The sequence below is a fragment of the Drosophila virilis genome, chromosome 4 (assembly GCF_030788295.1).
Source record: "Drosophila virilis strain 15010-1051.87 chromosome 4, Dvir_AGI_RSII-ME, whole genome shotgun sequence".
NCBI classification, from domain to species: domain Eukaryota; kingdom Metazoa; phylum Arthropoda; class Insecta; order Diptera; family Drosophilidae; genus Drosophila; species Drosophila virilis.
This window is the reverse complement of record NC_091546.1, coordinates 13,004,799-13,017,719: the sequence shown is the minus strand read 5'-3', so window position 1 is coordinate 13,017,719 and position 12,921 is coordinate 13,004,799. Positions and strand designations below refer to the sequence as shown.

At 43.5% G+C, this 12,921-nt stretch overlaps 4 protein-coding genes across 5 annotated transcripts; 3 read left to right on the top strand and 1 right to left on the bottom strand.

Moving 5' to 3' along the window:
- Nucleotides 1–1,859: 1,859 nt before the first annotated feature.
- On the bottom strand, nucleotides 1,860–3,596 carry Cyt-b5-r (Cytochrome b5-related). Its single transcript, XM_002051958.4, has 3 exons — nucleotides 3,112–3,596; nucleotides 2,672–3,054; nucleotides 1,860–2,613 (listed from the first exon to the last, which is right to left on the bottom strand). Exons 1-3 carry the CDS (start codon nucleotides 3,523–3,525, stop codon nucleotides 2,100–2,102), a joined length of 1,311 nt encoding a protein of 436 aa, XP_002051994.1. The 5' UTR covers nucleotides 3,526–3,596; the 3' UTR covers nucleotides 1,860–2,099.
- A 1,894-nt stretch (nucleotides 3,597–5,490) lies between these two features.
- LOC6627929 (cytochrome b5-related protein) lies at nucleotides 5,491–7,420 on the top strand. Of its 2 annotated transcripts, none has more exons than XM_002051959.4 (4): nucleotides 5,491–5,745; nucleotides 5,823–6,153; nucleotides 6,261–6,643; nucleotides 6,707–7,420. In XM_002051959.4, exons 1-4 carry the CDS (start codon nucleotides 5,651–5,653, stop codon nucleotides 7,218–7,220), a joined length of 1,323 nt encoding a protein of 440 aa, XP_002051995.1. In that variant the 5' UTR covers nucleotides 5,491–5,650; the 3' UTR covers nucleotides 7,221–7,420. The 2 variants fall into 2 exon arrangements, with proteins under 2 accessions (XP_002051995.1, XP_070065409.1); XM_070209308.1 differs by having other exon boundaries at nucleotides 5,498–5,745; nucleotides 5,806–6,153.
- Nucleotides 7,421–8,459: 1,039 nt separating this feature from the next.
- Nucleotides 8,460–10,152, top strand: Ugt37C2 (UDP-glycosyltransferase family 37 member C2). Its single transcript, XM_002051960.4, has one exon. The coding sequence runs from the start codon at nucleotides 8,483–8,485 to the stop codon at nucleotides 10,067–10,069; it is 1,587 nt and encodes a 528-aa protein (XP_002051996.1). The 5' UTR covers nucleotides 8,460–8,482; the 3' UTR covers nucleotides 10,070–10,152.
- Nucleotides 10,153–10,809: 657 nt separating this feature from the next.
- Nucleotides 10,810–12,852, top strand: Ugt37E1 (UDP-glycosyltransferase family 37 member E1). Its single transcript, XM_002051961.4, has 2 exons — nucleotides 10,810–11,509; nucleotides 11,576–12,852. Exons 1-2 carry the CDS (start codon nucleotides 10,812–10,814, stop codon nucleotides 12,483–12,485), a joined length of 1,608 nt encoding a protein of 535 aa, XP_002051997.3. The 5' UTR covers nucleotides 10,810–10,811; the 3' UTR covers nucleotides 12,486–12,852.
- Nucleotides 12,853–12,921: the final 69 nt, after the last annotated feature.

The following is a 12,921-nucleotide window of genomic DNA, read 5'->3' as shown; positions in this document are numbered from 1 at the left end:
CAGGAAATGTCGCAGTTTCACTATCTAACATATCGAATTGTGTCAATGTAATTTTCTTATATGTACACCCAATTCTACAGACCAATAGACAAACAGACAGCATACACACTCGCATCGCATTGCGCTTATGTTTATGTTAAATTTTTTAATTTTATCAACACATTATAAGATTAAAAGATCAAAACTACAATTAAAAAGTATACAAAAAAGGAACAAAATAAATGTAAATCAATTTAAAAAAAAAAAACATTTGTGTTATCTTATATGTGATTTTAGTTATTATATTCCTTATAAAATTAGAGGCTGTTCTGTAGTCAACATAAGAAGTCTAGTCAATCCAGTTTAAAATTTAAAAACAATACATGTATATTACTTAAGAGAGAGAGACAGAGGGAGAGTAATCGAAAGAAAGAGAGAGAGAGAGAGAGAGACAGAAAAAGAGAGAGAGAGAACAGAGAGAGCGCGAGAGAGAACGCGAGAAAGAGCGCTAGAGAGGGCGCTAGAAAGACAGAAAACAAGAGAGGCGCTCTCTGGGAGTGCGAATTAGAAAGAGAGAGAGAGAGAGAGAGCAGAGAGAAAGATATAGAGAGCAGAAAAGCAGAAAGAAAGAGAGAGCAGAGAGAAATATAGAGGGAGCAGAAAAGCAGAAAGAAAGAGAGAGCAGAGAGACAGATAGAGAGGGAGCAGAGAAGCAGAGATAGTGAGCGAGAGAGAGTAAGAGAGAAGAGGAAAAGAGATATAGAAAGTAACGAAGCAAAAGAGATAGCTAGAATGAGAGAGACAAAGAGTGAGTAAGACAGAGAGAGAGGAAGAGAGTGAAAGAGTAACATAAAGTGAGAGTGAGAGGAGAGAGAACGAGCGAGAGAGATAGAAAGGCAGAGAGATCGAAGTATTAGAGGAAGTAAGAGTGAGAGAAAAAACCTTCTTATTAAAAGAGACAGGGCGAGAGGTTATTATACAGCGAAAGAAAGAAAGAAAGAGAAGTAATTAAATAAAATTTTCCTCTAGAAGAGAGAGAGAGAGAGCGCCGGAAGTGGTAAATTGGTAATGTAAGTGAGAGATACATAAGTTAGAGCAAAAAAAAGAGTAGGTTACAAATAAAGAGATAGTGAATAAAAAAGAGAGTAAAAGTGAGAGAGAGTCAAAGAGAGAAAGAGAGAGGGAATCTGCTGAGGGAGGGGAAGTGAAGGTATGATCTCGACTTAAAAGAAAAAAGGAGAAAATCGAGCTAAAAATACTCAGTTGAATTAATAATTTAAAAAAAACGACCGCCCTCCTCCTCGATTCTCAAAAATTCAAGTAGAGCCTGCCCATTTCGATGTAATTTCAGTGCATTTTTTTTGTGTGATGTAATGTGGCTGCAAACGAAAAGTGTAATGTGAATAGAATCTTGTAGGCATTATTGAAAGTTAATGAGCGCCCTCCTCCTCGATTCTCAAAAATTCGAATAGGGTCTGCCCAATTGGATGTAATTTCAGTGAATTCTATTTTTTTTTTTAACTTATTGTGGCTACAAACCAAAAGTGTCGTCTGAATTTAAAATGTTGTAAGCATTATTATAAGGCGCCCTCCTCCTCGATTCTCAAAAATTCAAGTAGCACCTGTCCATTTTTATGTAATTTCAGTGAATTTTTTTTTTTTTGTGTGATATAATGTGGCTACAATCGAAGAGTGTAATGCGAATTTAAAATGTTGTAATCATTATTGAAAGGTAACGAGCGCCCTCATCGACTGTCCTTCTTCGCGATTCTTAGGAATTACAGTTTGGCAAACCCGACTGGATGAAAGGTAAGTGCAAATGTTGTAGATCAATAAAATTGAATAAATATCTCCCATATATAACAATACTGATACACATATTCCGCAAATTTCATTATTTTTATTTTGCATACTTGAATACAAATACATTTAATATATTTTATGTTGAATCTTTATCTAATAGGAGTAGTTTTAACATTTTAGACAAAATATGTATATAAATGGCATCTTCTCTAATGAAGAGCACAATTCTATCCCATCCACTTCTAATGCTATAAACCCAAATGCATACGGCGATCCCTTCATTTACAAACACACACACATACAATGTTGAAGATATTCTATTTTCCAGCACCAGGTGCCCTGGGATTGGGTTCAGTGCGCAATAGCTGCTTGTGCTGTCCAATCATGTGCTCAATATGATTGCATTCCCGTAGCTCGCCCTTGAACTGATCGAGGGTCTCATAGAGCACTGGATAAAGAGCGGGCAGCAGTCCGTGATCGAGGGTGGGGAAGAGATGATGCAGCACATGATCACCAAAGTGAGTAAGTACGAGAAATTGTGACCATTTTAAGTCGCCGCGATCGATTATAGTGTCCACCTGGAACAGGCCCCAGTCGCGATCCTCACGATTCGCATCGCCTTCGTGATAGATCTCCGGGTCATGATGCGCCGCATTCAGACCGATTACGCAAAAAGCAAAGCTGGCGATGGACGTCATCGATAGCCACAGCCGTAGACAACATAGTAAGCCCGCCGAGCCGCCCGATCCATAATACATGACCAGGGGTATGGAGAGGGGCAACAGATCGTGCCAGTACATAATATTTGTGTGGCGCAGCGAATAGAAGATGCTATAAATATACTATTGCGTTTATCAATTGATCAGTTTAAAGATTATCAGGCACCTACCGCATGCCCATTTGCAGGAAGAATGCAATGGCATAGGCCAGCGGCTCCGTGACCCAAGATACATAGCGCAGCGCCTTGGTCTTAATGTGCGGATTGGGCACCCAGCAGAGCAACGGCTCGAACATGCTTAGCTCCAGATCCATGTAGGAATTGGGATAGATGTGATGGGACAGGGCATGCGAGATGCGCCACGAGCAAAAATTCATCATGCCCAGATTGAAGGTGTACATCTGCCAGTTATCGCGACGATGGAAATAATTGTGGGACACTATCACCGTCCAGCAGAGCGCCACACCTGCGAGAACCAATGCCAGCAGACTATCATACTTGGCACTGGCTACGGCAAACAGATAGGTGGAGAGCAATATGCCCAGATGGATCATCTAATGGGGGAGAAATTGAACAAAGACCGTCGAGGATCATCAAAGATCATCACTCACATCGCTTTTTCGCTTGGGCCGCTTGTCTATTGTCTTCAGCTTCTCCCGCACGCGCTCCTTCAGCGTCTTATAGAAGCCATCCTCGTGCAGGGTCAGCGTATAGATTCGCGGCTTGGCCGCATCCCGCACCTTGTACTTGGCAATCATCTTCTCTGGCGCCGTGGTTAGATGATGTGCCTCAAATGCTTCGGTAATGTCTGTGCCTTTGGTTTCCCGTATCCAAAAGGTGCCGCCTGGATGCTTGTCAATGAATTCCGTAAAATCGTAAATGCCATCCTTAATGCGCCAAAGTCCTTCGGCCTCATCATCCTGACGCTTGCCCTTCTGCCAGCTGTGAACTGTCACCAGCGCCGAATTGCGATATGTGGGAAATTTTGTGGCAATTCCGCTCTTCTTCCACGTCTCAATGACCATTGTCCTAGATCCTTGCTGAGCTGTCTCTTTTGCGTATAGAACCTAACTCGAGCTATTTTCAACGCGTACTGAGCGTACTTTAGAGCGCATCTAGATTATAAGTGTCGACCTAAGCCGGTCACAAATCGATTCATGAATAACAAGTTGGTGTATTAGTTGTGAGTGATCGGCTATGAAATACCCTGTTGTTCATTATGCCTTATAAACATGCGCCTTTCCTCGTGGTTTCCCACCTTCTAAGATTCATCCTCTAATAACTTGTAAGTTAAATGCCTAAGTTTTGTAAAATTTTCAGAGCTTTATATGAAAGGCCAATGCTAATTATAATAACAATCGAAAATTTTCGATACTAGCAGAGTTATCATTAAATTAAAGCTAAATTGGTCTATGTAAGGAATTCGAAAATATTAATTAAATAATCTCCAAGTTGCACTTGGCTATATCAGCTGAGGATTATTAATACTTAAAGGCTTTGCCTGTTACAAACACCTTCACAAAATCCATATGCCCTGTTTCACCCATTTCCAATAGTTGCTGGGTATCAAAATATTTCCATTATGATAACCGTGACGCGTCGTGTTATCAGTCCCAGCGTTGTCGAGTCTGCCATCCTATTACACTGGCAGCACAGCCAAGTGTTTGGAACCCGATGATATCGTTGCCTCTAAACGTGAACCACGCTGACCCACTGTGGCGCGTGTGGTGGTCTATCCACCCGTAATCGGCTTGCAATCAGTTGGTACTTATGCTAAGCGCTCCCTGCCGGCTGCCGGGGTCAGGCCTAGGTAAATATGCCGCTGATACGCAGCTAGCTTTCAGACGGCGTTTCACGTTTTGCAATACTAACCACGACGCAGCACATTTATGTAATCAGTTGGAAAAACTAGCCTTTAATAGAAATATAAATTCACTTTAGGCGCAATAAAATATGTTTATAAAAATTGAAATTAAAATTGGCATTCGAGTATTGTCAGCAATTTTGTACCGATTGATGAAATTATAATTTAAGTAAGCATATGCATTCTTGATCGGGTTGATTGAGAAACCGATAACTATAATTATGTGGAAAAGAGAAGAAAAACTTGAACTGAGTTCTTGTATAAATATTTTTTTTTTTTTAGGTGTTGTGAATTTTAATTGCTTCCTGATCGATTTACCATATTTAATATATGTCATTTGTACAAGAGCATTTAATCTTCGGTGTTGCGTTTCCAACTATCCTTTCTTGTGTATTGTTTATTGATAGCTCCCGCGTCTTATCAAACAGATGTCTTTCAGAGTTTGATTAACATATGCACAATCAAAGCCCAAACGTTTCCATGGCAATTTCGACATTATAGCCTAAGATTTCTTCAATGGAAATCTAAAAGCGTCCGAATTTTAATATAAATGTAGAAATATATAAATAAATCTATCCTTTATAACATACTTTCAGGTTGCGCAACAAACAAATCTTAAGCTTTCATTTAACATTTTAGATTACTTGTATGGTTCTTGAAATAGAACAAACTGGTATCGAGCAAAGAACTGGCCTGTTCTCGAGCTGTTTCGCAAACATATATAAGGTTTAGTGTGAGCGGAACTTATAAATACCTGCTCTACCCAAATAAGGTTTTAGGCACTCGTTTAACGTATCTAAAGTTGTGATGCGTGCCATTTTCAGTATATTGTCATGGGATTTTGGAGTGGACAGTTGTTATGTTGTAGGGATTCTTTGGGGAATCTTTTTGAAATTGAGACTTTTTTCCCGTTTAAAACTCTGAGCGCCTTTTTAACTCAGCCAAAGCATGCGTTTTCAGTATCTTGTCATGGCGTTTTATAGTGATCCATTTACATTTCGTTGCAATGCAGTTAGTTCTGGGGTGTTGGAGCGGCCCATTGATAAGAGGCGCTACAAAAGCCGAAAGCTCGCCGAGCTTTTATAATTTGTCGAGTGATGTGAGACAAAAGCAGAGCTACGCTCCACGGGGCGAATCATAAGCGAAGCAGGCGGCCAGTCGAGTGGGGTCTGTGAACAAACAGACCGGTTTTATAAATTTATATCAGCTCTTGGACTTCGGCTAACACAAATAGATAGATATAGAAAACATTTGTGATTAGTCAAAAGATTAGGCTACAAATAAATATGTCACCCAATGCGGAGCTGGAAGCTTGGCGCATTTCGGGCATATCCCGCACATATCCCAGCTATCGCAGACATTGGCCCATCATTGACGAGAGGTGCGTAGCTCGAAATAGTTATAGATTGGCGTTGGACCATATCCCAAGGGTCACTCACAGTTGCCCCGCCCTTGCAGCTGGCTGGAGGGCAAACACCGAGACGACGAAGCCGAGGGCCTGTGGCGCATCAAAGATAAGCTCTACGATTTGACGGACTTCGCACAACGGCATCCGGGCGGCGCGTTCTGGATTAAGTGCACCAAGGGCACCGATATAACCGAACCATTCGAATCACATCACATTGAGGAGCATGCTGAGCGTATGCTCAGCAAGTTCGAAGTACGCCCAGCCTCGAAGCCGCGAAATTATAAGTTTACGCTGGAGCAGAATGGCTTCTACTTGACCCTAAAGAGGCGAGTACGAGCGAAGCTGCGAGCGCTTAATTATCGACCCAGCCACAAGACAGATGTGAGTTTCGAAAAAAAAGAAAGTCGTTTTTAGTATATTTTAATGCAGATCTGGGGGCTTGAAATATCACCTAATTGTTTCTAACATATTTTTTCGTATATTTGCAGCTACTTCACACCGGCATCCTGATCTCAGTGCTCCTCTTCAGCTGGGCCGGCACAGTCCTGGACTCCTTGATATTGCGTACCTTTGCAGGCCTGGCGCTTTGCTGGTTATCCACCTCGGCCCACAATTACTTTCATCAACGTGATAATTGGCGCATGTATAGCTTTAATCTAATACTGCTAAACTTCAATGGCTGGCGCATATCGCATGCCCTTTCCCATCATGTTTATCCGAACTCGCTGCATGATCTGGAAATGTCGTTCTTTGAACCCTTCCTCTGCTGGGTACCCGGTCGGCAATATGCGAGCCGGCCACAGCGTCTGATCTCCGTGCTGATATCACCCTTTATATATACGGTCATGAGTCTAGTGCAGTTTACACTACGGTTAGTTTTAATCAAAAATTAAACTTTTGGATGAAGCCATATTTATTTATATTTCCTTTACAGTCTGGTCTACTCGCTGCTCAGATCGAATGTTATGTACTGGCACGATCTTTTGGGCTTTACCTTACCTGCCTTTCTCTATTTCTCGACAAGTGTGGGTCTTGGCTCTGCTATCACTAGCTGGCTTATTATTTTGGGCCTGGCCAGCTTTCTGTTCGGCTTCATCGGTCTAACCGCAGCTCATCATGATCCCCGCATTTATCACGACGGCGATGCCACGCGCTCTGATCGCGATTGGGGCCTCTATCAGCTGGATACGATCATCGATCGTGGCGACATCAAGTGGTCCGATCTACTGGTGCTCACCCATTTTGGCGAGCATGCACTGCATCATATGTTTCCCACTCTGGATCATGGTGTGCTGAAGCAGCTCTATCCGGAGCTGCAGCAGACCTTGCGCGAGTTCAAGTCTGAGCTGCGCGAAATCAACCACTGGGGTCACATCAGGGGTCAGACCCAGCAGCTGTTGCGTATGGAAACGAATCCGATTCCACCGGGCAGCAAAAAATTTAAATAGTTTAAGTGCTGATATAATTGTCGTGGTGATTGGGTGAGCTTTGATATGGCCTCCAAATTAATGTATATACTTCTGTGTAACTAGACGAGTAAGTAAAAATTGTGTTTCCAACAATTATAAGAGAGTATTGTTCTCTTAATCAGCTGGACATAGGACATTATAATAATAAGAGTTTAATTATATATATTCTCTCTCTCTCTCTCACCCTCTCTGTTCCTTCGTTTTGCTCTTGATCGCTTCATTCTTTGTTCTTTGATATTTGTTATTTGACAAATATTATCCCAAGTAATGTAGGGATTGGGCTGTATAAATATAGCTAATAACTTTCTTTTAATCGCCAGGAAGAGAGTTTGTCAATAAAGAGATAGGATTTTCTAAGGATTACTCTTTTAAAATTTTAAAAGAGGTTTTTGATTTGAGAAAACGAAAAAATATGTGTATGTATTTTGATGGGTAAAGTGAAAAATTGAGAACAAACTACAATTAAGAAAGAGAAATGAAAGTAAGAGATAAATGGAGAAAGAGAGAATTAAGAGAGAATTGTCGAAATAAGATAGCAAAAGCTTGTGCTGTATCATTCTGACGCTACACTCAACATATTCTACATATGCCTAATGGGAATCAACAATTTGGCCAATCGAGATATTTTTCGAATTTAAGTATGAGTAACAAATAGGTATAGCTGAGAAAATACCCTATTTCCAGAGTTTATTGTCGTTATTTCAAATATAGCCGTAAGTTCGAGCGGTAACATAATGATTTGATGTCTTGGAATCGATATTTATTTATTTCGAACAAATCAAAGAGAAAATTTGGCTCTCTAGACTCAGCTTGCCGTCTTGATCAAGCCTATGCGGCGCAAAATCAACCACTGGGATCACATCAGGGGTCAGACCCAGCAGCTGTTCCGTATGGCTGTTCTACCTTCTTTCAGTCATTTTTAATGGGCACAGAACAAAATTATAGCTAGCCGAAGCTGTAATACCCTGTAAGTCACACTGACTTCAATATAGAAAGATAATAGTTATAAAAAATAACTTTATATGCTTGTAAATTATTTATATACAGTTGTACTTATGTAGCCCATCCATTGTACAACTCACGTATTTAAGTCTTTAGCCCACGACTGGAGTTAATGATAGGCAAAAAATCGGCGAACGATCGATAAGCGTCTCGTTTGCCTTCGGTTATAAATAGACTGCTTTGGGGCTACAGTCGCATAGTTAAGAATAAGGCGTTCCAACGCACAGTAGTCAAGCAACATGGTTGGGTTACGGTTGAGCATAGTTGGGCTCTGCCTGTTGATGGTCGCATTGCCCGCGCGGGGCGCCAACATTTTGGGCCTGTTCAGCAGTCACAGTCCATCGCATTTGATACTCCACATGTCAATGATAAAAACGCTGGCCGAAAATGGACACAATGTGACCGTGGTGACCATGATGAAACCCACTGTCACACACAAAGATATACACGTGATTGTGGTGCCCATGACGGATGAGCAGGAGGAGCTACTGGAGAGCCAAATGAACGAAATGGCTGGTCAAAAGAATTCGTTCATCGATACCATGCTTCGTCTGATGAGCGGCATGAGGCTGATGGTTGACTCACAGCTGGAGCTGCTGTCGGATCCACGCTTTCAGCGCATATACGAGACCAAGTTTGATTTAATGTTCATGGGCTATTTCATCAACGATTTTCAGCTGGGCGTGGCCGCCAAGCTGCAGGTGCCGGTAATTGTCTCGTGGATGCAGGCGCCCATGTTGGCCGTGGATGAGCTTGTGGGCAATCCCACAGAGACTTCGTATGTGCCCAATTTGGGAACGTCATTGGCACGTGGCGAGAAAATGGGCTTTGTGAAGCGTTTGCAGAACCTGGGCATGGAGGTCATTGTTAGGATTATGTGGACGATATTCGACCGTCGCTTGGAAAAGTACTATAATCAACAGTTTGGTCATGAAGTCAACTTTCCGACGCTGGGCGAGATGAAACGCAACGTTTCCATGCTGTTCACCAATAGCCACTCCGTCAGTGAGGGTCCCATCAGGCCACTAGTGCCGGCCGTTGCGGAAATTGGTGGCATTCAAGTCAAAGATCAGCCTGATCCCTTGCCGGAGGACATTGCCCAGTTTCTGGAGAATGCGCAAAATGGCGCCATTTTGCTCGCCCTCGGCACGAACATCAAGAGCACGGCTGTCAAGCCCGAGCTGGTGCGATCCATGTTCAAGGTGCTGTCAGGCCTCAAACAGCATGTGATCTGGAAGTGGGAGGACTTAGATAATACGCCCGGTAAATCGGCAAATATTCTTTACAAGAAGTGGCTGCCACAGGACGACATACTAGCCCATCCCAAGATCAAACTCTTCATCAACCATGGGGGCAGAGGTGGCATCACGGAGGCGCAATACCACGGCGTACCCATGCTGGCTCTACCGATCTTCGGCGATCAGCCCGGCAATGCCGAGAATATGCAAAAGGCCGGCTATGGCGTAGCCCTCGACTTGCTGCAGCTGAACGAAGACAACTTCAAGGCAAATATCCAGGAAGTACTCAACAACAAACAGTATGCCCTGACCATCGGTCGGTTCTCGCAGCTGTACCGGGACAGGCCTCTCACAGCCAAGCAGACGGTGCTCTACTGGACCGACTATGTGCTGCGGTACAAGGGTGCCCCCCATCTCCAGAGTCCGTCCGTGCACATGGGCATCGTGGCCTACCACAATCTAGATGTTTATGCTGTACTCACAGCTGCCTTATCCCTTGTCCTGTTCTTAACCTGGCGTGCACTGAAATTCACTTGCCGCAAGCTATGTGGCAAGTCGAAGACGAGCAAGAAAGTGAAGAGACAATGAGTATAAGTAATCGAAAAGTATATTAATTCGTAAGAGTTGTCTGAAAAGTATATATTTTAATAAAACCACCTAACTAAACTTAAGCACATCCTGACGCCCTGTATGGGAAATATTATGCCATAAATGGGTTGCACGAGAAATATTCGAGGCTATAGAGTATAAACATATGTGCTTGTTCAGAATGACGCGCTGAATAGAATGCTTAAAGTGCCCTGACTGCCGTGTGCTACTTAACGTGTTATCACAGAAATAAAAGTCGTAAAGTTAATGGGACAACTTTTAGTTGAAATCACATTTATAGGTGTCTTTTATCAGTTCTTAGTTAGAAAACGATTTAAAGAGATAGGCAAATACCTTAGACAATGCGAAATTCCATTCATTGGCCTGGGAGTCGAACTTGGAGCCAAGCGCTTAAAATATTTAGGGAAACTTTTGCGATTGCATAAGTGATTCATTTAATCTTAACTATGAATGAACTTATCAATAAACATAAATGATTTGCTGTACAGCAGACGTATTCAATTACGAAAAAAAAAAAAATGTCGGCTCTTAAAGGAGCTTATCAAGCCCTTCGTCACAGCACGCCGAGAGAGCACAGACCAGACACAGATAATATTAATGTAATACTGCGCTGTCATCTTGGCGCAGCAAGTGTGTTTGATTAAGAGAGCTTCGACCCGGCGGGAACTGTGCAAATAAAAGCCACTTGACTGACCCGTTCGCCATTCAGTTGAGCATGAGGATGGTCCGAGGCAACGTGCTCTTGATGATTCTGGCGCCGCTGCTGGTGCTTCCAGATTCACGTGTGAATGGCGCCAACATTTTGGGCATGTTCAGCACATTTAGTCCATCGCATTTGATAGTGCACATGTCAATGATGCGGGCGCTGGCGGATCGTGGACACAATGTGACCATTGTGACGGCTTTGAAGCCCAAGCTCGTGCCGCATGAGAATATAACATATATCCTGGCGCCGCTCAGTGAACATCATCTGGCCTTCGTGAACGAGTACATGGCGAACTCGGCCAAGGAGAAGCATTCAATGGCTATGACATTTCTCAAGACAATAATAGGAACAGGTCAATTGATGGACAGTCAGTATGAGTTCCTGTTACATCCCAATGTGCGGGCACTTCACGAGCAGCCGCAGGTGAAGTTCGATTTGATGATCTTGGGCTATGTGTTCAATGATTACCAATTGGGCGTGGCAGCCAAGTTGGGCATACCCGCGATTATAAGCTGGGTGGGCGTGCCATTTTCATTTGTCGACGACGAGGTGGGCAACATCTACGATCCCGCGTATGTGCCCAACGTGAATGTGGTTCAGGACAAGCGCCTCCGTACCATGGGCTTCGGTCTGCGACTGCGCAACTACCTTAGCTGGCTGTTGCTCAAAGGTATAGGCCTGGCACTGGATGTACGCATGAACAACTATTACACGTGAGTAACGCGCTCCTCTTTTCGACGAACTGCATCCTAATATTTGGCCACTCTTTTATTTTATAGACGCGTTTTTGGCGAGGATCCTGCTCTGCCCAGCTACCAAGATGTGAAGCGTCGCGTCTCGCTGCTCTTCTACAATTATCACTCGCATAGCGAGGGTCCTGTACGTCCCACGGTGCCGCAGTCCATTGAAATTGGTGGCGTGCAGATCAAGGAGCAGCCGGATCCATTGCCTAAAGAGCTGGCTGAATTTATGGCCAATGCCACAGAGGGTGCCATCTTCTTTAGCCTGGGCACCAATGTTAAGAGCTCCTACTTCAAGCCACACATCATGGAGGCTATCTTCCAGGTGCTCGCGCGCCAGCCGCTGCACGTCATCTGGAAATGTGATGATCTGCAGCATAAGCCGGGCCATGCTGCAAATATATACTTTCACAACTGGCTGCCACAGGACGACATCCTGGCCCATCCAAACACCAAGCTCTTCATCACGCACGCCGGCAAGGGTGGCATTGCGGAGGCCCAGTACCACGGTGTGCCCATGCTGGCGCTGCCCGTGTTTGGTGATCAGCCTGGCAATGCAGAGCTAATGGTATCCGCCGGCTTCGGACTGAGTCTGGATCTGCTCACGCTAACCGAGGATAGACTGGAGCAGAGCATACGCGAGCTGCTGCACAATCCTGCATATCGCCAGAATGTCCGCAAATTTTCCCAGCTCTATCGCGATCGTCCGCTCACCGCTCGTCAGTCTGTCGTCTATTGGACGGAGTACGTAATGCGGCACAATGGTGCCTACCACCTGCAGAGTCCCTGGCTGCACATGGACTTTGTGGCACGCCACAATCTCGATGTGTATGCCTGCCTCCTACTTGCTCTTGCCGTCTCTTTGTTTGTTTTTGCGCTGTTGCTGCGCTTCACTTTGAAGCAGCTGCGGCGATTGGCACGCTCAAAAGACAAGGTCAAAGAGAATTAGACACCTACATCTAGTTAATTCAATTGATAGACTGCACCCATTACGCATACGACGCGTGGCGCCGTAATCAAACACACAATGCTATAATCGGTATATATTTATATATATATATATATACATTTTTATATATAGAACCACAAAAGTATCAACAAGTTGCCAACACTCCTATTGACTATTAATAGGCGCATTTTTCTCTCTTTCTCTCACTCTCTGTCTCTCTATCTGGCAGTGTGCAATCACACTGAGGAAAATTACGTAGTAGCTGCTGAAGAATTTAAGAAAAATTACGTTAAATATTGCTCTAATAGAGTACATAACACTTTTAAATTAAAAACCTAAAAATCCAATTAAAAACCTTAATGTTAAATGGGTTGTCTAAAAATATAAATATCTGGGCTAACTGGGTTCTTAGATTGTGAAATTGTAACATATGTGC

What these genes read in the sequence shown, in the direction of transcription:
- Cyt-b5-r (XM_002051958.4), bottom strand. Translation starts at nt 3,525, where the DNA reads ATGGTCATTGAGACGTGGAAGAAGAGCGGAATTGCCACAAAATTTCCC. An exon ending in GGCCCAAGCGAAAAAGCGAT is followed by an intron (nt 3,055 to 3,111) that starts GTGAGTGATGAT and finishes CTCCCCCATTAG; the next exon opens with ATGATCCATCTGGGCATATT. An exon ending in TTCCTGCAAATGGGCATGCG is followed by an intron (nt 2,614 to 2,671) that starts GTAGGTGCCTGA and finishes GTATATTTATAG; the next exon opens with CATCTTCTATTCGCTGCGCC.
- LOC6627929 (XM_002051959.4), top strand. Translation starts at nt 5,651, where the DNA reads ATGTCACCCAATGCGGAGCTGGAAGCTTGGCGCATTTCGGGCATATCC. An exon ending in TGGCCCATCATTGACGAGAG is followed by an intron (nt 5,746 to 5,822) that starts GTGCGTAGCTCG and finishes CCGCCCTTGCAG; the next exon opens with CTGGCTGGAGGGCAAACACC. An exon ending in CTAGTGCAGTTTACACTACG is followed by an intron (nt 6,644 to 6,706) that starts GTTAGTTTTAAT and finishes TTTCCTTTACAG; the next exon opens with TCTGGTCTACTCGCTGCTCA.
- Ugt37C2 (XM_002051960.4), top strand. Translation starts at nt 8,483, where the DNA reads ATGGTTGGGTTACGGTTGAGCATAGTTGGGCTCTGCCTGTTGATGGTC.
- Ugt37E1 (XM_002051961.4), top strand. Translation starts at nt 10,812, where the DNA reads ATGGTCCGAGGCAACGTGCTCTTGATGATTCTGGCGCCGCTGCTGGTG. An exon ending in CGCATGAACAACTATTACAC is followed by an intron (nt 11,510 to 11,575) that starts GTGAGTAACGCG and finishes TTTATTTTATAG; the next exon opens with ACGCGTTTTTGGCGAGGATC.